The 21,749-nt window shown below is 39.6% G+C and overlaps 3 protein-coding genes across 5 annotated transcripts; 2 read left to right on the top strand and 1 right to left on the bottom strand.

Moving 5' to 3' along the window:
* The first annotated feature begins 711 nt into the window (after nucleotides 1–711).
* gnpda1 (glucosamine-6-phosphate deaminase 1) lies at nucleotides 712–2,962 on the top strand. 2 transcript variants are annotated; one of them, XM_085182054.1, is made up of 7 exons: nucleotides 712–1,109; nucleotides 1,296–1,423; nucleotides 1,547–1,648; nucleotides 1,752–1,934; nucleotides 2,056–2,240; nucleotides 2,378–2,552; nucleotides 2,690–2,962. In XM_085182054.1, the coding sequence occupies exons 2-7, from the start codon at nucleotides 1,300–1,302 to the stop codon at nucleotides 2,749–2,751; spliced, it is 831 nt and encodes a 276-aa protein (XP_085038180.1). In that variant the 5' UTR covers nucleotides 712–1,109; nucleotides 1,296–1,299; the 3' UTR covers nucleotides 2,752–2,962. The 2 variants fall into 2 exon arrangements, with proteins under 2 accessions (XP_085038180.1, XP_085038172.1); XM_085182046.1 differs by having other exon boundaries at nucleotides 714–1,037.
* A 590-nt stretch (nucleotides 2,963–3,552) lies between these two features.
* Nucleotides 3,553–20,561, top strand: ndfip1 (Nedd4 family interacting protein 1). Its single transcript, XM_085182063.1, has 9 exons — nucleotides 3,553–3,752; nucleotides 4,629–4,722; nucleotides 6,701–6,840; nucleotides 7,257–7,344; nucleotides 7,548–7,672; nucleotides 9,004–9,070; nucleotides 9,173–9,281; nucleotides 12,719–15,074; nucleotides 15,112–20,561. Exons 1-7 carry the CDS (start codon nucleotides 3,717–3,719, stop codon nucleotides 9,277–9,279), a joined length of 657 nt encoding a protein of 218 aa, XP_085038189.1. The 5' UTR covers nucleotides 3,553–3,716; the 3' UTR covers nucleotides 9,280–9,281; nucleotides 12,719–15,074; nucleotides 15,112–20,561.
* Nucleotides 15,312–17,234, bottom strand: fgf1a (fibroblast growth factor 1a). 2 transcript variants are annotated; one of them, XM_085182083.1, is made up of 4 exons: nucleotides 17,066–17,234; nucleotides 16,224–16,327; nucleotides 15,426–15,517; nucleotides 15,312–15,341 (listed from the first exon to the last, which is right to left on the bottom strand). In XM_085182083.1, exons 1-4 carry the CDS (start codon nucleotides 17,232–17,234, stop codon nucleotides 15,326–15,328), a joined length of 381 nt encoding a protein of 126 aa, XP_085038209.1. In that variant the 3' UTR covers nucleotides 15,312–15,325. The 2 variants fall into 2 exon arrangements, with proteins under 2 accessions (XP_085038209.1, XP_085038200.1); XM_085182074.1 differs by having other exon boundaries at nucleotides 15,312–15,517.
* Nucleotides 20,562–21,749: the final 1,188 nt, after the last annotated feature.

Raw genomic sequence — 21,749 nt, 5'->3', positions numbered from 1 at the left:
TCTCCTATCTTATTCTGAGGCCATGGATGCAGCCATACCACACAAGTCACATGACCAGCACACACTGTGAGTGTGTTTCTATACCCAGTTTACTGAAAAAATGGAAATACCCAACAGTGTGTCTGTATAAAAGTCAGTCCATATCCAACATCTACACCCACTTATACTTGTAAAGCTGCAGAGAGCACAGCACATGCTGAATCTAAATGTAGCTCGTTTCAACGGTTTTTAATGATATTTAAGGACAAATAAAAGGCCTGGAATGGATTCAAAAGTTCAATTAAAGAGACCAACATTTTGATCTTACTCCTCTGTTTTTCACACCAATACTCCTTACTGAGTAGGTAGATTGGGTCTATGATCATGCTGAATAAATCGATTATTACAATTCAAAAAACGTGGGAAAATTGGTAAAACAACAATAGATAAGTAAACGGGACTTAGTATTCCAAAATAATTTTATTCTAATCACCTTTTTTCATCAATGACGCCTTTTAGCAGCACTTTTTTATACATGAGCATTTATAAAATTAATTTAATGAGTGTCTGAGCCTTAAAAGGAGCCCTCACCATAAAGATGCAGCTTATTATTTTAACATTAATATCAGAAACGTAATTGGTTATTTTAAAAACTGCAAACAATCTTAGTTTTTCGAATATTTCAAAAGCTTCGGTCGGGAATGCATTTTGGGCAATGATGAAAGGTTGGAGTGGACATAATGTACAGATGCTACTGTTTAGACTTTTAGATCCTGGGAAGCTGAGAGGGCGTTTGTGCAACAGCAGAGTCATTCTTTTTGTTAAAAGCTCTTAATAATCGTTCAAAACTCTCGCGTAAAAGTAAAAAAAGGACTGGCCTTTGGAACACAGGCTTTTTTGTCATTAAAGGGCGCTGTGGAGCAGCCCGGTGCCTTTTGTTTTCTCAGCTCTTGGGCTTGAAGTTCAGTTTTCGTCTCTTCCGCGGTGCGCGCTGTTCGCCTCCGGCAGAAAGTCACATGATCCATCCAGAGCCGTGTGCTCGGACTGAAATCTGAAAGGTAAAGCTGGCTGCATTAACTAAAGTACTTTTTTTTAATCAGTAAATGTGAGGTTCTGACGACACTGCGCGGGTGAGTAAAGCTGTGAGCGATTTGCGAGTATGCTCGGAAACCTCGGAGCTCCAACTGCTCTGCTTGTGGCTGATTTTTATTGATGAGTCTAAAGTCTGACAAGGAGTGTTTTGAGCCGATCTTCTTAGAATCTGAAGTTGTTTAGACAAGCAACGCGTTCATTTCTCACTGTTTTGGCTTCTGCAGGACCATGAAGCTCATCATCCTGAACGACTACGACCAAGCGAGCGAATGGGCAGCAAAGTACATTAGAAACAAGATTTTACAGTTCAGCCCTGGCCCCAACAAATACTTCACTCTGGGGCTCCCTACAGGTAAGAGAAACGTGCAACCCTGTGATGTAGCATTTAGCACATGTATTTAGATTTGCATGATTTTAATGTGCAGCCTACGTTTCCTCCTCTCACTCCTTTGTTGCTTTCTCTGCCCGTCTACAGGAAGCACTCCTTTAGGTTGTTATAAGAAGCTGATTGAATACTACAAAAATGGAGATCTCTCATTCCAGTACGTGAAGACTTTCAACATGGATGAATATGTAGGTAGGTCCTGATTGTTCTCTATTGTGCCATTTAAGCATACAGAGTGAGGGACGCTTCCAAGCTCTGGTCTTGCATAAGAAACTGCCATAAACTCCTTTTATAGGACTTCCCAGAGATCATCCTGAGAGCTACCACTCCTTCATGTGGAATAACTTCTTCAAGCACATAGATATAAAAGCAGAGAACACGCACATCCTCGATGGCAACGCCGTCGACCTGCAGGCAGAGTGTGACTCCTTTGAGAAGAAAATAACAGCTGCTGGGGGGATTCAGCTGTTTGTTGGAGGTCAGGAGGCGCACAGATAAAAGTGAAAATACTGCAGCTAGTCAGCCACACATTTCTTTTCTTCTGCCCTGTAATAAATGATTGCAAAACAATTAAGCCCCCTCTTCTTGTTCTGTGTCAGGTATTGGACCTGATGGCCACATTGCATTTAATGAGCCTGGTTCAAGTCTGGTATCCAGGACCAGGGTGAAGACGCTGGCGAAGGACACCATCATGGCCAATGCCCGATTCTTTGATGGAGATCTCTCAAAAGTCCCCACCATGTCGCTGACGGTGGGAGTGGGCACTGTCATGGATGCCAAAGAGGTTGGGAGTCTGGCTCAGTGTCAGCCACGTGCCTTGGTGTTTGTGTTTTTGCTGCTGTCCCTAAATATCAAGACGAGTGGTCATCAGTTAACTTCTGAACTTGCTGAGTTATTTCTCTGTTTTCAATCTGTCCTCAGGTCATGATTCTCATCACCGGAGCACACAAGGCGTTTGCTTTGTACAAAGCCATAGAGGAAGGTGTGAATCACATGTGGACAGTGTCTGCCTTCCAGCAGCACCCACAGACCATTTTTGTGTGCGATGAAGACGCCACCCTGGAACTGCGAGTCAAAACTGTGAAGTATTTTAAAGGTGAGACACTGAATCACAGATCATGCAGCTGCTGAGTGGGAGAAAAACATTTTATATTTCCAGCTGATTAAGAAAAAATATTTCCAAAGCAGACATGAGTCATAGAAAAACTACTGAGTCTTGTTTTTTGTCCGCAGGGATGATGCATGTCCACAACAAGCTGGTAGAGTCACCTCCATCAGAGCCGAAGAAAAACTGAGGGAGACCTCTCTCAAACATCCTGGATTCAAGAGGCATTTGACCAAATGAGCACTCCAGTAATTCCATTCCATTGATTATGTTTTTCCTTCTTCAAGATCAAGCAAGATTTTCTCACAACTACTTTTCATAGAGATAATTTAGTGCTGGTATAGATGATTCTTCATACAACTGCTCATTTGTTCTTTGTAATAAAGCAAATTTAATTTGTACATCTTATGTGTTTCTTGGGACATGCTGTGGTTTTCAGTCTGTCCTTCCAGTCATGTGACAAACAGGAATGAACTCCTGTTGCCTTCAAGTGCTCCTTGTTATTTTTACTGGTTTTCTTAGGGTGGAAGTGCTATGAAAGTTTATTTTCACTACTGGGGAAAATGCCTGCAGACTAATTATAATTATTATATGTAAACGTGATATGTAGTTATTAGCCCAATTTTTTTGACTTGCAAATGGCCAAAAAAAAAAACCCAACAAAAATCCATCCGCACAACTGTTTTTGTTAACTAGAATACTGCCTCACACTTCATATTTGCTTAATTTCAGATGCTCAATAAGAAATCTCGGAAGATGGCACATCATATTAGCTCATCAACAGTCATATTATGTATTATAACACTTTAAATGAGCAATTTCTTCCAAATAAGTGCATTTAATTTTGATATATTATACACTGTAGCAATTCCCCTTTACAACGTAAAATATATATAATTGACAGTTATGGGCTTATAATTTGTGCTTTTTTTCCCCCTCGATCTTTCACGCGCTAACAACTGAAAAAATGTCGTTTCCGACTGCACTTGAACGCAGCACCAGCTCTGCCACTACCAGGAGCGGAGAAGGAAGGAGATGGCCGACTAGAAGGCAGCGTTATCTTTGCTACTTCGCCTGCGAGATTCCTTTTACATTACACAGTTTCACGGCAGAAGCAGAGGGAGTACTGTACAGTTATTTCGCTCCTCTTCAGCTATGGCAGAACAAAACAGCAGCGTCAGATATCAGGAGGTAGGTAACAGGTTGCCGTCACACTTAAATGTGGCTAACAGCTAGCTGCTGCTCAGTCAACATTAGCCTGTCACTGAGAGCAAAACAGCGAACTCAGCTGTCATTTGTTTACGGGCGGGCCCGATGTTGAGTGGCATGTTTTATGCTTTTATTAAACAGAATTTCTTCCACTGCAACTGCTGTACTCATATATAATTTTAATGCTGTATAGGCCATATTTATTTAGCAGCTAATTAGCCACTCCTAGCGTTAGCAGGCGTTGCTGGCCTGCACAGGAGTGCTGTGTGGTGTCTAGACTTGATCCAAAGCTGTCCTGGCTCACTGACCAATCCTCCCTGTCAGTGACTGAAACCTTAGAGACGGATCAGGGTCAAAATGCTGAAGTGAAGCTGCTGCATGCTCGCTTAAATCGGCACACAGCACTAATGTGCAAATGATGTCTGCAATCAGCAGCCCACGGTTTATAATACAACCTGCATTGTGTGTCGTTGGTAATGATAAGAGGTTACTGTCCGATAATGTTATTTAAATGAGAATATCCGTAAGTATCAAATCCAGATTGTCTAGTCTGTGTTCGGGAGAAGGAAGTGGCTGACAGAGCCAGTATGTCCGTACAGCAGGCCCTGTTTAATGACTCATGTAATTGTCTATAATGGCCCAGTACAAGCAGAAATCTTCCCTGGGGATAGTTGCCATGATATAAACAACATGGCAGACAAATATCTGCTATCACACAGTGTAAATGCTATCATTTTGACCTCCCCTATGCAGACAGCATTGTTCCCTTTTCTAAATTGCAGCTGCTTACTTATCTGAAAGGACCGTGTACTGTGAGCGAGACCCAGTTTGTGTTGTTGTCTATTAATGTTTCTCCAGCTGGTGAATGAGGAAGAGCCCGCCCAGCCTTCCCAGGAGGGTCCTGCCCAGGACGCCCCACCACCATACAGCAGCATTGCTGCAGCAAATGCAGGTTAGCTTGGTCACACGCTGTCAAATCACTTCATTTTCTTAAAAACACAATTTAATTCCAGATGTGTCTGTGCGACCTAATTGTCAATTATAAGTGAATTTAAAAGCAGGAAGAGAGAAACATTATGAACACTGGCTGTTTTTAACAGCTGTAATTTGACAAGTTGCCACCTATGTGATCACTGCTTCGACTTGTACAAAGCACTTTGATGTTGAAGCTTTTCTGGTGACAGGTTTCCCTGCATGCAGATTTTGTGAGCTTATTTTGCATCTTGTTAAAGATCAGATAAATATTTAGTTTCTCTCACAGAAATCTTAATACAAATACAGTCCAGATGCACCATATATCATTTGTACTTTGTATTTACACGTATAATTGTGTGAAGTTTGTTTAATTCTTTTCTTCCTAAAATAGGATTGCAGAATAGGTCATGTGCAGGGAAGGTCTCAGGCTCGTTATCATGTTTCCAATGTCACTTCTTAAGAGGGCAAGGGTCAGCATGTTCCATAAGAGGGTGCAGCTATAGCTCTTCCTGGATGAGTCCATTGATCTGTTTTAGTGCTGTTAGTGTTTGAGCGAGGCGGAGGCGTATTCCAGGATCGTAGCCAAACAACCCAGATAAGTCTTGGCTTGTATGTAGAGAGCACAAACAGTAATGGGTGCATGCAATATATCACAGTTGTCTTTCTTGTACTAATGTTTTACGTAAGTCATTGCTTCCTGCTTTGGGTTTCTAAAGCTCAGCTGTAGCTTTCATTTTTGAAGGAAGTGAAAGAAGATTTTTGTCTGTCAGCAGTCAGACATGTTAAAACTCGCTGACCTTCGGTTTCTTTGTTTCTCGCTTTCAAAATTGATGCTTTAATTAACATCTCTACCTTCTTTCAGAGGATGGCTTCGAGCCATCTGTCTCTCTCTATTGCACAGTGAAGGTTGCTAAAGAAGTGGCAGTTGTCGCACTCACTGTTTATAGATGTGTGCCAAAATTATAAACTGTGCTTCAGTTTACAGCAGCCCAAAAAAGTGTTCAGTTCCATTTACAGCAAACTATTTTATAAATTGTTGGTCCACAGAAGGCATTTAGCACTCCTCAAAATGAAACACTAACAAATACACTCTATACACACTATATTAGGTACACCAGGTAGTACTATGTTGTCTGTTTTGCTTTTGGAACTGGATTAATGCTTTGTGGCATAGATTTAACAACATGCTGGAAATATTCCTTAAAGATTTTGGTCCATATTGACACAATCGTGTCACAGTTGCTGCAGATTTGTCAGCTGCACATCATGAAACAGTTTGTCTGTTCCACCACACCCCAAAGGTGCTTTATTGGATTGAGATCTGGTTCATGTGGAGGCCATTTGAGTTCAGTGAACTTGTGTTCAAGAAACCAGTTTGAGATGATTCAAGCTGTGTGGCATGGTGTCAGGTGAAGCATTGTCAGAGTCTTGGATGATACAATACAGCCTTAGCTTTGCTTTCAAGGGACACCTGTGTTAATAATTAATCTTGCCTTAAAGCATCAACTGAGATTTAGCACAGAACTGGTCTGTGAAGAAAATGGGAAAGATCAGCAGAGTGAGCACATAGAAATTTTTTTTGTTTGCACTCAGTTGTTCAGATTAGCAAAAATTAAAGCAGGGAGGTGGAAATCAGGAACAATCAGTCTTTGGTTTTCTTGTTTTCAAAATAACATTTGTATTTTTGAAGACATCACGGGCTCTAGAAAAGTGATTTTGTAGTTTAAAGACCACATGTTTACTGGAGAAATAAACCAACTGATTAATTTAATAATGCTAGTGTTTGGTGTAGTATTAAAGTGTAGGAAGTGTAAAATTTCAGCTCTTATACACTGTGATAACAGGATTTGATTTACTATTTTCTGTAGGTCTTCTGCTGTGTGGAGGAAGGTATTATTACAGATATTTATTTGTTGTTAATTAGTTGTAATTATTTGTTGCTTGTCCACCCACAGCTTTCTTTGAATACAAGGAAGATGGAGGAAGATTTCCCAACCCTCCATCCTACAGCGTTGCCACCACTTTGCCCTCCTATGATGAAGCTGAGAGAAGCAAAGCAGAGGCGGCCATCCCACTGGTCGCTGGAAGAGTCACGGTACTCGTCTCATTTCAGACTTCTTTCTAATGACTAAGGCTACGTTCACACTCGGGCGCATATCCGGAGCTGATAATTGGCGTCTGTCTTGTGTCAGTGACGTAAAAGATGGATTTAATGTGACATGATCATTCAAACAGCAGTCGCTTTCTAAAACATTGGATATGTATTGGATTCAGTACCACATACGAAAGTGACCCAGATCGGATTTGAAAATATCAGATTTGTGCCGTTCACACTGTCATACCATGATCGGATATGGGTCGCATAGGGTAAAAAAAAATCGGATTTGATGTGCTTTCGCCTGCAGTGTGAACGTAGCCTTAGTATTGTCACATATAAAACACTAAACAAGGCAGAGGTAAACTGAGGTTATTTTAATTAATAGTTTGAACGTATCTTTTTTGATGATGCAGGAGGAAGACTTTGTGGCCAGAGATGACTTTGATGATGCCGACCAGCTGCGAATAGGAAACGACGGCATCTTCATGCTCACTTTCTTCAGTAAGAAACAGACTTTTGTAACGGTAACAATAAACTGACTTGATGCAAATGTACAACTCTGTTGACCGATCAAGGACAAAATTTACTCTCCTTTAATTTAATTTAACTTTTGTTTAGCTTCTTTTTGTTAAATCTGTGCCAACATGATGACTTTACAAATCAATGATCCTTTTGTTAATTAACTGCTGTCTTTCTGCTACCAGTGGCATTCCTCTTCAACTGGATTGGCTTCTTCTTGTCGTTCTGTTTGACCACATCAGCCGCCGGCAGATACGGGGCCATCTCAGGCTTTGGCCTGTCGCTCATCAAATGGGTTCTTATTGTCAGGGTAAGAGCCACACACAGCTCAGCTCAGCTCTCCACAGGGTGGTTAAAATTCAACCATAATATGACAGTTCATTCTCCCCCCAAAAGGAGTGCGTATGTAATCGGTTCAATTAGTTTGTCTGTCTGTTTTTATAAGCGTCCGTAGTTTTCAAGATGGGTTCAAATCTTGTGTGATTGTCGATGATAGTGACAGCTCGAGCTGATTTCATTTTGGTGAAATCAAGTCAAGGTCACACCAAATGTGAAAATCAGCAAAAGATTTATGTTACCCAAAATGTTTTTTAATGCATTGTCTTCAAATGTAACAACACTACACTAGGCTGTGGGGGGACGTCAGTAACCATGTTGGCTAATCATTTGATCTCGACCTTTATTGTTGGCGCCCAAGCTCAAAGTGACCTTGGAAAAAAATTTTTAAGAAAGCGAATAAAGTAATATATCGTATGAAAGGGTATGGGGAAAGCCGTAAAACACAGGGTTATATCTTTTCAATAAAATGCCCTGTGACATCACAATGACGCCATAAAGTTTTGCAAAATCTCACACTGCATGAATATCTTAAAGTCTTAAGTTTTTACAGCTTATACAAACCAAAGATTTCAGCCAAATCTGCTCCAGTCGAATGAGTGAAGATGATAAAAACACTATTTATTTTAGTATGTAATGCTTCAAGGTCAGAGGTCAGATAGCAGCGTGTTGGAATAAAAACAGCATGTTGCACTAAACACTGCATGTGTCTGATTGTATAAATTAAAGTTCTCAAAAACTCGTGTATCAGATATGATACACGAGTATCATATCTGATAGCCACAGCCACCCCAGCTGTGGCTCAGGTGGTAGAGCAGATCAGTGATCATCTGATCACTGATCGGAAGGTTGGTGGTCCTTGGCTTCCCCAGTCTGCATGCCAAATATCCTTGGGCAAGATACTAACCCCAAGTTGCCCTCCGATGCATCCATCGGAGTATGAATGTGTGTGAATGTAGTTTAGTTTGCACTTGTGTTTAGAAGTGCTTGCATGAGTGGGTGTGAATGGGTGAATGAGGCATGTTGTATACAGCGCTTTGAGTACTCCGGGAGAGTAGAAAAGCGCTATATAAGAATCAGTCTATTTACCATATGATGCATTTGGCGTTACAGGGTTAATGATCTATTTAATAGCACTTAATTTTCAAAAACACTTGAAATTACTCGTGGCACTTAAGTTATGGATGGGTGTGTGGTCAAAGATGTGCTGCATGATTCTACAAAGTGGTGTTTGGTGCTGTGTTCTTAAAGACAGACCACCAGAGTCACACTGTTGATTGAAACTTGCGTCTTGTGTCTCTGCAGTTTTCGACCTATTTCCCCGGTTACTTTGATGGGCAGTATTGGTTGTGGTGGGTGTTCTTGGCACTTGGTGAGTGAGAGACGATTATTAACACTCCACACATAGCTAAGACTTCTCTAATTATGTTGTGTGGTCATTTCTTTGGTAATCTGTCTTCTGTTTGGACTGCAGGCTTTATGCTGTTTATCAGAGGCTTCGTGAACTACTCCAGGGTGCGTAAACTGGCTGATCCCACTTACGCCACCCTTCCTCGAACAAGGGTACTCTTCATCTATTAAAGGTAAGTTGCATGGGTCATGAAGAAAATATCAATTTTTGCTTACTATCTGTCAGGTTTGTCATTAGTGGGCAGCACCTTTAAATCCGTGTTGGACTGATTTATGAATGGCAGCTAAACAAACAGCACAGAAATCAGCCATTAAACAAAAAGCCCCAAATGGTACCCACAGTTTGTAGTGGCTCCATCCAAGTGAAAATAAAATATAGTCTTGCTGAAAAGATTAAAATAAGCTGTTCACAACCTCTTCGATTTTTCAGCTTAAGCAGATTAAACATAAACCTGCTACTTCCCCATGTAACCTCTGTCCTCTGACTTTGCTGCTACATGGCGCACAGCACAACCACTGTCAACACCTGTCTCTGTGATTAAACTAACCTGATGCTCCAGATGGTGTGTGTGACACAGAACCAGCAGGGATGTCGTCCTTTTGAAAAACGCAGGTGCAAGCCAAAAAGAACTGTCTGTTCATTACAGGTGAAATTTAACCAATCAGATCCACAGGCTACTTTCAGTGCAGCCAGTTGGAAAAACAGGTTCTTGCCAAAGTCAGTCGGGAGAAGAGTGAAAACAGAGAGCAGGAAGTGCCTATAAGGCTTTTCTTTGCACTTCTTGCAGTTTAGAAATGCTCTAAACACTGGTGACAGTGGGAAGGAAGACCTCCCTTTTAACAGGAAGCTGTTAAACATGGGAGAGAAGATGCATGTTAATGAAATGCAGTAGTGTCATGTCCATTGCCATGGTTTCAACAGTCCCCCTCCAGGAATTTGCTGACATCTAAGTGGTTAGACTGAGGTTATGATTATTAATCAAATCAAAAAATGGTGGGAAAAAAAATAGCTAGCAATGCACAGAAGGAATCTACACTACTGAAGAGACCAGTCAGAATAGGTGCTACCTGCATTGATGTGATCTGTATTTACAGTTTCAGGGAGGTACCTGTCCGGTTATGGTGTAGGGTTTCACTTTGTGTGGTTACAACATATCTGCGGTGTAGCTTTCATGCAGCAGCAGCTTTGACCTGAACAAGTTTCCCTGCCATCAGTCGGAGTCCGATAATCTTTGGTGCTACACTTGAATTAGACCGGGAGTGTCAAAAATGCAGTCCAAGGGCCAGAAAAGACTCCTATCTGGTCCACTGGATGGCTTGTTTCTATGAATGAATGGGAATTATGTTAAAGAGCTACCAGAACTTTATCAGCAAATTTACATACTTATTTAGGTATGCTGACAGATTTTTAATTTACTGCAACATTTCTTTATCATGTAGAAAAACTGAGACGTACAGTTGAAGTTGCACTTTTTGATTTATATATCAAATGTAATTAATAGGGGTGCAACGACACACACAATTCTCGGTTCGGTTCGATACTTTGGTGTCACGGTTTGATATTTTTTCGGTACAAGAAAATGTTCATGCTTTTTTAATTTGTCATTTATTAAAATTATAAATATATATTTTAACTCAAACGTACAGTTTTTACATTTAATGTTGCTGAAACAACAAAGGGATAAAATAATAAATCTATCTGATTGAGAAATCACTCATGTTTGGAAAAGAGAGTTTATTACAGAGAAATGGCTCTTTCCAAAATAAAAGCTATACTATACGCTTCTTCTGGGCTATATTCTCAGCAGCATATTAAACATATCAGGTCTCCATAAGGAGAATCATGTGCTAACGGCTGTCTAAATGACTCGGGTAAAGTGTGTAGCATACGTGCTTGTTGTTTTTGTCTGCTTCCACTTCTCTTTGCACTAGGGTGATGTTGGCGTAAATGTGCAGTCATATTCATTTTGTTCCCACTAGTGCTGTCAGCGTTAATCTGAAATGACGTTAACGCCACAACACGACAAATCTCCGTTAACAAGCTACCGCGGATCGCCCCGTGCGTGGGGCTGGACGGCCAACACGTTAACGAGCTAACTGCGCTAACACACTAGTTCCCACCAATGTAATTGAGCACTGGGTGGCACATCCGACATACTGTTTTACTTTTGTCCATGACGCGCTTACCTTCAGGGTCATACTTCACATGAAGACCAAAATAGTTCCAAAGGCCAGATCTGAATGAGGGTGGGGGAGGTTAAATTTGCCATCTTGCAACGAGCTGAGCTTCTGTCTTGCTAGCTTCCGCTGTGCTCAGTGAATCTGCGCTCGACAGTGCAGCCTAGGCGGAGTAGTTGAACGCAGATCCACTGAGCTCTCAACACAGACAGCATCGTCAGAAGAAAAGTTGATAAAATAAATAAAAAAATTTGTATTGTTCCATACATATGCGTACCGAACCGAAAGCACTGTATCGAACGGTTCAATATTGATACGAATATCGTTGCACCCCTAGTAATTAAGTGTGTCGTTAAACATTTGTACGCTGACAGAAAGAGGAGTTTCACTGGTCTGGCCAACTTACAGTCAAAGTAAGCTGTATGTGCACATGAAGTACAAAGAGTTTGACGTCACTTCTTTAGACTTAAGTGGGATTTATAGTCCCACAAACATGTCCATCCACGTCCACTTTCATGAAAAGTGCAGACAGCTCTGTGTGTGGTCTGTCGGTCCGTGGCTGGCTCACAGACCAACAACACCACGAGCAACAGTGGCTCACTGACCCATTGTAAGCAGAGACTTTGTACACTGCCTCCATCTGACCACAGAGCTCACTGCAGGCAGACGGGGAGAGCATGGAGTGGATTCGAAAGCCTACACGCTCGCTCTGCTTGACCATAAAACCAGTTTAACACTTTGCCATCAGCTCATGTAACACTGCCCCTCCTTTCTTTCACACAGAGCAGAGAACCTGTATCTGTTTTCACACACATCTGTTTTACTCTAAGTGTCTGCTCAAACCAAGTGCACTGCAGTGAAAATACAGCGTTTAGTTGAGGTTAGGGTGTCGTCTGAGCAGCAGCATACAGGCCGAGGACCACTCCAGCCTGTGTACTCAGCAGCTGCTTTATGTTCAGATTGACTGCAGATGTCTGGTTTGTCACAAGCATTTCCTGCAGGGCATGTGTGAAAAATTTCCCCTCGACTTCCAACTCAGTGGAAGGGGAAACGCTTATCTGCTGATTGGTCAACCAGCTGTGGTTCAGAGACTGGTTTATGATGGATTCTCTCTCGTGATCTTGTGAGACTCTGCCTTGTAGGTTAAAGTTAAAACAGCATATCATTAACAGGTCACTGAAGACCAACTCGATCTATTATGAACTGAACTGTTAAGAGCAAAATTAGCAACAAATGATCTCAAAAGCATTAAACCACGTTTCTGTAAAACATGTATTTATATTTAACCAAGTGGTAATAGTTCAGTGAGCAGCCCTGTTATTAACTGGCTCTACATACAGTGTGTCAGGTTGATAAGTAAGATTTGTGGTTGAGATTAGGATTTATTTCCACTGTTATGTCAGTTTTCTTCATTTTCCTATGTCAAAATCAGGACGTGGAAGAGCTGGATGTGAAGAAGAAGAAGAAGAGGAGTTTAAAATAAAAGAAGACACTTAACCAGAAATCAGCCAGATGAGTTCCAGATGAAGACGACACGAGTCAATAAAAAATAATAATAATCAGGAATTATATCACTCGTTTTCTTTTGTTTCAAACCTTTATTAAAGACAAATGGTTAACAGTAATAGTCCCTCAATGTACTCATTAGTGGCGAATGTTAAGTGCTATTTACATCTGTCTGTAATGTATAAGTAATGCCTTATATCATTTGATGGTAGCATACGAGCATGCATCTGCCCTTAAGGTCAATTAAATAGGGAGAGTCTCGTGTTGGTGACACTTGAAGCCAACAGGTATTAATTAGCGCAACAGTCTGTAAGCTTGCCATAGCATGCAACACACTTTATAATAATCTGCTCTTCAAGGTTTAAGCTATTTTTAGATTTCTTTAGGCTGTAAATACGGAAGTACTCATGAACACATCCTCCACTCACCTGTTGGCTTTAAGCAGTGTTGCCAGGAGGGGACAGTGTTGTCTGCAGCTTTTAGAAACTGTCATAGTAGATGTGATTCACACACAGCAAAGCGGCATCCATGATTTTTGCCTGTTACAATGTTTTTGTTGTACGTTAAATCAGGTAAAACTCTCCAACCAGGGAAGAGAATTCAAGTTGCATGTGCAGGTTGATCCTAGAAGATGGAAAAGGAACTCTATGGCCTCAAATGTCAAGTGACAAAACCCGGAGCTGCTCTGCTGACAGCTGTGGAGACGCCAAATTTCTTTTGGCACTGACAGTGACCGAGATGATTTTTAAGGGCATATGAGCACATTTTCTGGTCCGTGTCCTCACAAATACCAATTAGATGTAACAGCGTGACCTCTCGGTGACTCCTCAGTCTTTCTAGTCCACGTCCCACTCGCTGTCAGAGGAAAAGCTGTCAGGATTTCAGTACATAGAAATGAACTTGTATTTTACTTCCAGGTGGGTTTTTACCTCAAGGTTTAATTGATGATTATTTCTCAATTTTTCATACTATGTAAGAAGTTCTCTGTTGTGAGTATTATTAATTATTATCAAAGAATGTTTAATGCAGGTGCACTTTTAGAAACACGGCCTATAAGGACGTTCCCATCATTAGATTAAGTCACAGACACATAAAGCAAGTGGTGCAGGATGTTGTTTTATAATGACGCTTGAATCAACAGTTCATATTTCATATGCCATGGCTTTCATTTACAGACCAGTTATGCTTCTTTCTATATGATGTAGAGCTGCAGCCTGGGGTTTTTGTTGTTATCAAACTGTACAGAAACTGTTTAGTGTTAAATAAATGTCACTTTAAATGCACCTGCTGAGCTTCCTGGGTTGTTACTGATGCATCACCTACTCAGAATACATAAATGCAGTGGATAGAAAAAAGTGTAAGCTTCCCATTTATAGGAGCATGTGCAACCACAATGTTTTATGTTTTTAATTTGATCCACTAAAAGTTTTGTTCTAAGGTCACATTAAAGGTGGAAAAAAGTTTTATTATCTTGGTCTCGTTATTGTAACGTCATAACCGCAGGCACTTTAACAGGTGCGTGTACGCTTTTTATATCCACTGCATGCTTCATTAATGTGTAACAGGAAAACAGCTAACAAAATGAAGTGGTTTACAATGGGGTACAACTGAAGAACTATAAATATGGTAACATTAAAATAGTTCAATAAGATACAACAAATATTTAAAAAAGTGTAACATAAAATAGAACCAAGAGCTCAGTAGAACACAAATGAAGGCTCATTAAGTGCATAGTAAAATAAACAGTGCAGGATATTTCAAGTGTAGAGACGAGCATACTGATGATTGTTTTAGGTTATGAAGCCTTATTGGACAAACCGTGAAAAAAACGTGAGCGCACAAACAGTTGTTAATAAGTGTAATTAAAGGGGCTAACTCATAGGTTGGTGGTGTATGTGTATAAGGGGCCGGTAAATTTAAGTGTTGCAAATAAAAATTCTTTGGACAGGATGTAATCGTGCACAGTGGCGGCTTCTAGTGGCAGCAATGTGTAACTGTTGGAAGTATAACAGAGCAGCAACACTTCTGGGAAAGCTTTACTGGTTAATTTGTTAGGCTTTAAGCTCTGTAGCACTTTCTATCCAGTCAAGGTTTCAAGAACAAAACACAGATTACAGAAAAGCTAAAGTACAGCGGGACTGACATGCAATGAGCCAGCTAATGGTATAATTAGTGGCAATGTATTTATTTACTCTTCCCAGAAAACCTTCTTAGTCCAAGAAGCACAAATTCATGTTAAACTGCAGGTTAATCTGTTCATGTTTGCTCTAAATGTCTGTTCTGTGAGCTAAGAGGACCTGCTACCAAATAAAATCAAAGATTTGTTGTGTCTATAGATTTGATGTATTATTAATATAAAGAGACATTTGATCTCTCCATGCACTAAACAGACTGCCTTTGCACTTCCCTTTTATCTGGATTTATTATCTTTTGATTTCACTCCACCATCTCCTGTAAGTAGTCCTATTGATGATTTAGAGGTTATGTGTTTCTGGTCCTTTGCGGTTGAGGTATCGCTGTGTGTTTTGCTCCTTCAGTCATCCAGCTGCCTGGGGAGAAAGAAGACGGCTTTCTGTCCGATGTGGGTTCTTGGGCCGAGTTTAGGCTTTCCGTTCTTTTTCAGAGCTACGTACCAGTTGTTGTCGTGATATTTCTGTGGCTGGTATGTGTTGTAGTGGTTCTCCTCCAGCCTCTCCAGGAAGTAACATTCATCTGTAACTGTGGGCTGAGAGACAAATGCAAGAACATTTCAAATAACATCTCAGGGGGTTTGAGTTTGAGGTAAAAATGTAAACATTTTAAAGGGTTAAGAATAATAGTTAATAGTTTCACTTTGATTCAGTAAATCCTGCACTATCAATAATCAGAGTTTATGTCTTGTCCTCCTACATTAAGCTGTGCTGGCAAGGCAGCAAAGAAGTATGACCAGTGATCAATACACTGTGGGAATGCCCTGATGTTGAAATCTTATTCTGTTACTCAGATTTTTCAGCCTTCTTGGTATTGAACAAAAAACGAATATATTAAAAGTACAGTGTGTGCAAAGGTCTTAAGCAGCTCCTTCTTTCTTTGGTATCTCAGTGTCCACAGAGAAACTTTAAAAGACATTCAGAAAGCCTGAAGACCTACTGCTTAAAACATTTACATGAAATTCTTATAAAGAAATATATAAAGAAATGAGGGGTAGATCAAGGCTTTTACATGGGACTGTAACTCTGCAACAAAGTGGGATCCGGTTTAAAAACATGATGTCAGTGCAGATAACACAGACCAAACTTATACAATTCAAGCAGATAAAAAACAATTTAATAAATAATAAAATGTGTCTTATGTTAAATGTTAATATTCTTGATTGTTTCCTGATTTGTTTTTCTTGTAATATTTCCCATAAACCTTTATTTAAAAAAATAAAATTTGCCTTAAATACTCACTGAACTGTACAAACGGCCTTCACCGCTCATGGCTAAATATCTTCTGGCTTCAGTTCCTTGGATGACCACGACGCCTCTGTCCACAGCTTTGAGCTTTAAAACAGCTGAAAGGATAACAACAATTACATAAAAGTCAAGAAATTACACAGAAACTGTCAAAATCTGAATATATAAATAATGAATATTTCATGGGTTAGCTCAGAGGCTTCAGTGCAAAGGTAAATCTGCAGCATCTGAATATAAAACATCAAAAACAGCTGTCGATGCATTTATTTTATTTTATTATTCACAATCTGAAAATTCTTCAGCAGAAATCTTTAAATATTCCTACAGAAAGAGAGCCGCCAATCTTTTTTTTAATCTGTTTCTCTCTGTTTTGTCCAGCCTCTTGATTAGAATAGGTTCACCTGCGGTGTAGCACAGAGAAAAAAAGAGAGCTTGCAGATGGCTGAAAAATACAGAAAAGTATCTGATGATGACTGAAATGTCTCGTGCTGTGGTTTCCTGTTTCCACCTTTTCAAGGCCAGAAATGTTTATTTCACAGGAGCCTCTGCGGCATCATTCCCAGCACGCCATTCCACTGCTCCTGTCTGTAAACTTTCCTTCTACTTCTGCGTGTTTTCTCGTGCTCAGACAACCACCGACTCCATCCACATTCATAAACACGTTCAAACTGAACTCACAGACATTTTGCAACAAACTAACGCAGTGGGATGTCCCGCATTTCACTTAAAAAGTGAAATGGACGCATGGCGCTTTAACCTGGAACACCTGCAGCGGAGGAAGTGAACGCGTCATACTGCAGGCCTGACCTGGATGTTAAAGCGCGCAGTGATCTTACTGTGAGCGTCACTCTCTTCCCTCTGGCCCTGCACCGTCCCGTCGGGGAGGATCTGGAGGTGATGTCCGCCATTCATGCAGTACAGCCGAGATAGTCTCCGGTAGTCCCTCAGCTGCAGCGGGCCGCTGTCCCCCACACTCAGATCCACCACCGTGTCTCCATCCGCCATCCTGCTAGGAGGAAACCTCGCTCTGTACAGCAGGGGGGTCTGCGATGAGAGGGGATCGGTTTCCTGCGGAAATTCTCACCGAATTTGTCCCCCTGCAGAGATCAGGTGTTTATGTGGCCGTGAACGAGCGCGAGACCACACAGGCAGCCACATGCGCGGTCCCGATTCCTGGCAGCATTCAACTGGGGTGAAAATAACAATGCCCACTTTGAATTCAAAGTAACTTTTTAAACAGCCAGTGTGAGGACCCTGAGTTACTTTCTGCTTTCGTTACTTGTTGATCAGGTAATCAGTAATGAGCAGAGCCACGTGCCATAAGAACACAACCTTTATTCACATGTTTTTGAAAGATATTTCTAATTTTCTGGGAGGCAGCTGTAATTAACAAGGGAGGAGCTGCTGCACATCACAGCTTTATCCCAGAGATGGGACTGCAGTTTGGAAGCAACACAACAAAAGTTGCTTGCGTCCCCAGCTGGAGCACTTTTAATCTAACTGATAGGAAATAAGGGGAAAAGGGACATTTTACAACATGCTATTCATAACACAACATGACTGTTTTAGTTAAAGAGTTAAAAGTAACTATACATTTTCTTGAGTGAATGAACATTTCCAATGACACAAAGTTTTGTTTTTTTTAAGTTCAGAAATGTCCTACATACTGGTTTCCACGAGTCTCCATGAAATAAAAACCGAAAACAGTTGAAAAAACTGAAAATTCCGCTGAAAAGAGTTGAATCAGCAGAATTTCTACTGAAAAGAGGTAAAGAAGCAGAATGTTGCGCTGAAAAGAGGTGAATCAGCAGAATTTCTGCTTAAAAGAGCTAAAAAGCTGACATTTGTGCTGAAAAGGGGTGAAAAAACTGAAAATTCTGCTAAAAGGAGTGAAGAACATAAAATTTGTGTTGAAAATAATAAAACAAAGTTTTACTGTTAACTGAAAAAAAATGTTACCCTAAGCGGGATTTGAACCCCGGCCTCCCAGTCTGAGAACGGCTGCTCATCTCACTGAGCTAAAACACAGCTCAGCCCAGTGAGCAGAAATAAGTGACCACATTGAAATGAATGGAACACGTTATCAATGGGCAAAATATTGCAAAAAAAAATTAAATATCTCAAAAAGTATAGAAGTTATGGGCACCAAAAAATATAGCCGGCATTAGCAGAAATAGAATTTTTTAAGACTTGAACGGCATAAATCGGATAAAAACTGCGGAAGCAACTAGAACTAGAAAAAGTTGCATTTCCTGCGAAAATGCTGTGTGAATGCCTCATATTGGGATCTGCTGAAAACTGAAAAGGCAGAATAATATGCTGAAAAGAGGTGTAGAAGTAGAAGTATTTGCTGAAAATGGCTGTATTTGAAAGGGTACACTAAGCAGTGTCAAGAAAGCAGAGTACATGTGCAGCAAATGTCACCTGTAGGATTCAAACCTGTGCCACTAGATCTCACAGCGGCTGCTCTTCCCATTGAGCCAAATCAACTCTGGACTCCAACAAAGATATGATGAGAGAAAAAATGTTCAATGTGCAGAAGAAGCTAAATGCTGCTGAAAAGAGCTGAAAATGCTGAAGGTTCAGCAAAAACAGATAAGGAACCTGAAAATTGTGCTGAAAAGAGGTGAAAAAGCTGAAAATTATACTGAAAAGCAGTGAATTAGCAGAATTTTTTTTGCTGAAAAGAGGTTAAGAAGCAGAACTTTGTGCTGAAAAGAGGAATCAGCAGAATTGTTTTGCTGAAAAGAGGTTAAGAAGCAGAACTTTGCACTGAAAACAGCTGAAGAAGCTGGAATTTGTGCTGAAAAGTAGTGAAAAACTGAAAATTCTGCTAAATAGAGGTGAAGAAGCTGAAATTTGTGTTGAAGAGTTAAAACAGTTGAAGTGTTAACTGAAGAAAATGTTGCCATAAGCGGGATTTGAACCCTGGCCTCCCAGTCTGAGAACGGCTGCTCATCTCACTGAGATAAAATGTGGCTCAGCCCAGCAAGCAAAACTGGTGATCACACTAATAATGTGGTCTCTGACAGCAAAATGGGCCAAAAAAAAAAATGGCATAAAAAGCGGAATATCTCAAAAAGTATAAAAGTTATCATCACCAAAAGATATAGCAGTCGAAAGCAGAAATAGCATAAGTTTAAAGTTTGAACGGTGAAAATTGGCTGAAAACTAAGGGAGTAGTTAAGCGGCAAAGAAATGGAGTAACTAGAATAATAAAGGATAAAGAATAAAGAGAAACAGGATCTCAATAGTGTGAATGCCATTTGAGGCATTCACACAATAACAACTTACTACAACCAGGGAATGCAGAAGAGCATCTCTGAATGCACAGCTCATTTAACCTTTAAGCAGATGGCCTGGAGGAGCAAAGACCACACCACCAAAACTGGACGAAAGATTTGAAAAATATTGGTCTGGTGAGTCTTCTTTTCTGCCGCGACATTTGAATGGCAGGGTGAGAATTTCCAGCACCTTGTTGAAACTACACTGTGAAGCATTAAAGCAGTTCTGAATGCAAAATAGGGTTCAAAGTGTACCTCATAAAATCTGTGGTGATTGGATAAGCATCTAATTTTCACAGCTAGATGTGCTCCTTTATTGGCTCTCGGAGTTTAGTCCCTACTCCAAGGTGTTAAGTTTTGCTTCTCAGCAGCAATTTAAAAACAACCACTTATTGGGGCAGTTATTTTGAACCATTATCTTAATTTAAATACTCGCCTGCACTGTAAAGAGTCACCAGGGAAATCTGACAGAAACTTCACCTTAAAAGTTGCTGACTTTGCCTTAAATTTAGGTTTTAAAAGGCTTTCTTCCCCCCTTCTAATTATACCGATCCCACCAATTACTGCCACTGTAGAAGGTTGGTGTTTGTAAATGAGCAGCTTGACCAATAAATAAATAAATTTTAGATGCTTTTAAATAGGAACAAAAACAGAGGTTTACTTCCAGTGAATCTGAGCAGTCAATAAACCAGGTGTCAGAATGGAAAAGCATGTTTATTTGATGAACATGTGCTTGCTGTGAACATGAAAAGTGGCCTTGCGCCAAGAATTACCATTTCCACAGTTTAGTTTTACTGCGACGGATGGCAAACATCATCATACACGTCCCCGTTTCGACAAGTACCACACAAAGACGTTAAAGGTTCAAACTTTAATCGATGGAGGAAAAATATCAACAGGATCTCACTACAGAGTGAAAATAATACAGAGGGGGTGGGGGGAGGTACTGAAAAACTCTTTTTTTGGAGACAAATACACCACATTATTTCTTTACAATGGATTATATGTACATATTAAACTGGTTGGAAGCAAAAACAAAAAAAAAAAACGCTCTTTAGAGAAAGCATATACCAGTGAAAGATGATCTGCCCTTGATAATTCTCAAAAGTTAATGTCTGCATATGTTTTTATACAAAATAGATTTTCAAATAATATTTGGGTAGTGCAATTTTTTTTCTCTTTTCTTATTTTTATTTAAGATTCAAGCTGGTTGATTACTTTCACAAACAGTTTGCGTGTGAAATAGACTGACTCCTATCCTATTCACAGTATTACACAATCTGACCAAAGCCTCCACGTTAGAGGAAAAAGAAACAAAAAGAACTGTACATTTGTCCTGTCTGCACTTGCTTTGGTCACCTTGTAGTCAAACATCTAACAGGCTGTTGTTTTTTGTGCAATCTGGGTGGACTGATTATTGTTTCCTGAATATCCTGAAAAGCTGGCCTGCAGAGATCAAAGTCAGTCCCCTGTACGTAAATAGCTTATATAGGAAAGAAATGAAGGAAAACAAGAAGTAATGTAATGTTATGCTATGATGATGGTGTTTCTATTGCATATTCAGATGTCCTCCTCAAAAATGTACACACAAGACATTTTTGAGCAAGAAGAGGCAAGTGTGCGATTTTATCTCTCTCTTTCTATATATATATATATATATATATATATATATATATATATATATATATATATATATATATATATATATATATATATATATATATATATATATATATACATATATATATATACATATATATATACATATATATATATATACATATATATATATATATATACATATACATATACATATATATATATATATGTATATGTATATGTATATATATATATATATATGTATATATATATATATGTATATATATGTATATATATATATATGTAATATATATATATATACATATATATATATATATATATATATATATATATATATATACTATATATATAGATATATAGATATATATCTGTGTGTGTATATATACCTGTTTAAATGAAGAGCAGCAGCAGTAGAGACTTGGCTACACTGAATGTGAAAGTAACCCAAGATGATTTCCAAATATCTGAAACAAACCTCTCAGAAAAATGATAAGCATCTGTTGTCTGAGCCTCAGTGACAGTGATGCTGGTGGCAGCAGAGTCATTAAATTATTCTCATATATTAAATTTTTTATCTTTGTTGGTGGGGGAGAAAGGAATAAACATAAAACGAAAA

The sequence above is a fragment of the Neolamprologus multifasciatus genome, chromosome 2, assembly GCF_963576455.1.
Source record: "Neolamprologus multifasciatus chromosome 2, fNeoMul1.2, whole genome shotgun sequence".
Classification (NCBI taxonomy): Eukaryota; Metazoa; Chordata; class Actinopteri; order Cichliformes; family Cichlidae; genus Neolamprologus; species Neolamprologus multifasciatus.
The sequence above is the reverse complement of the archived record's forward strand: the minus strand, read 5'-3'. Positions and strand labels throughout refer to the sequence as shown.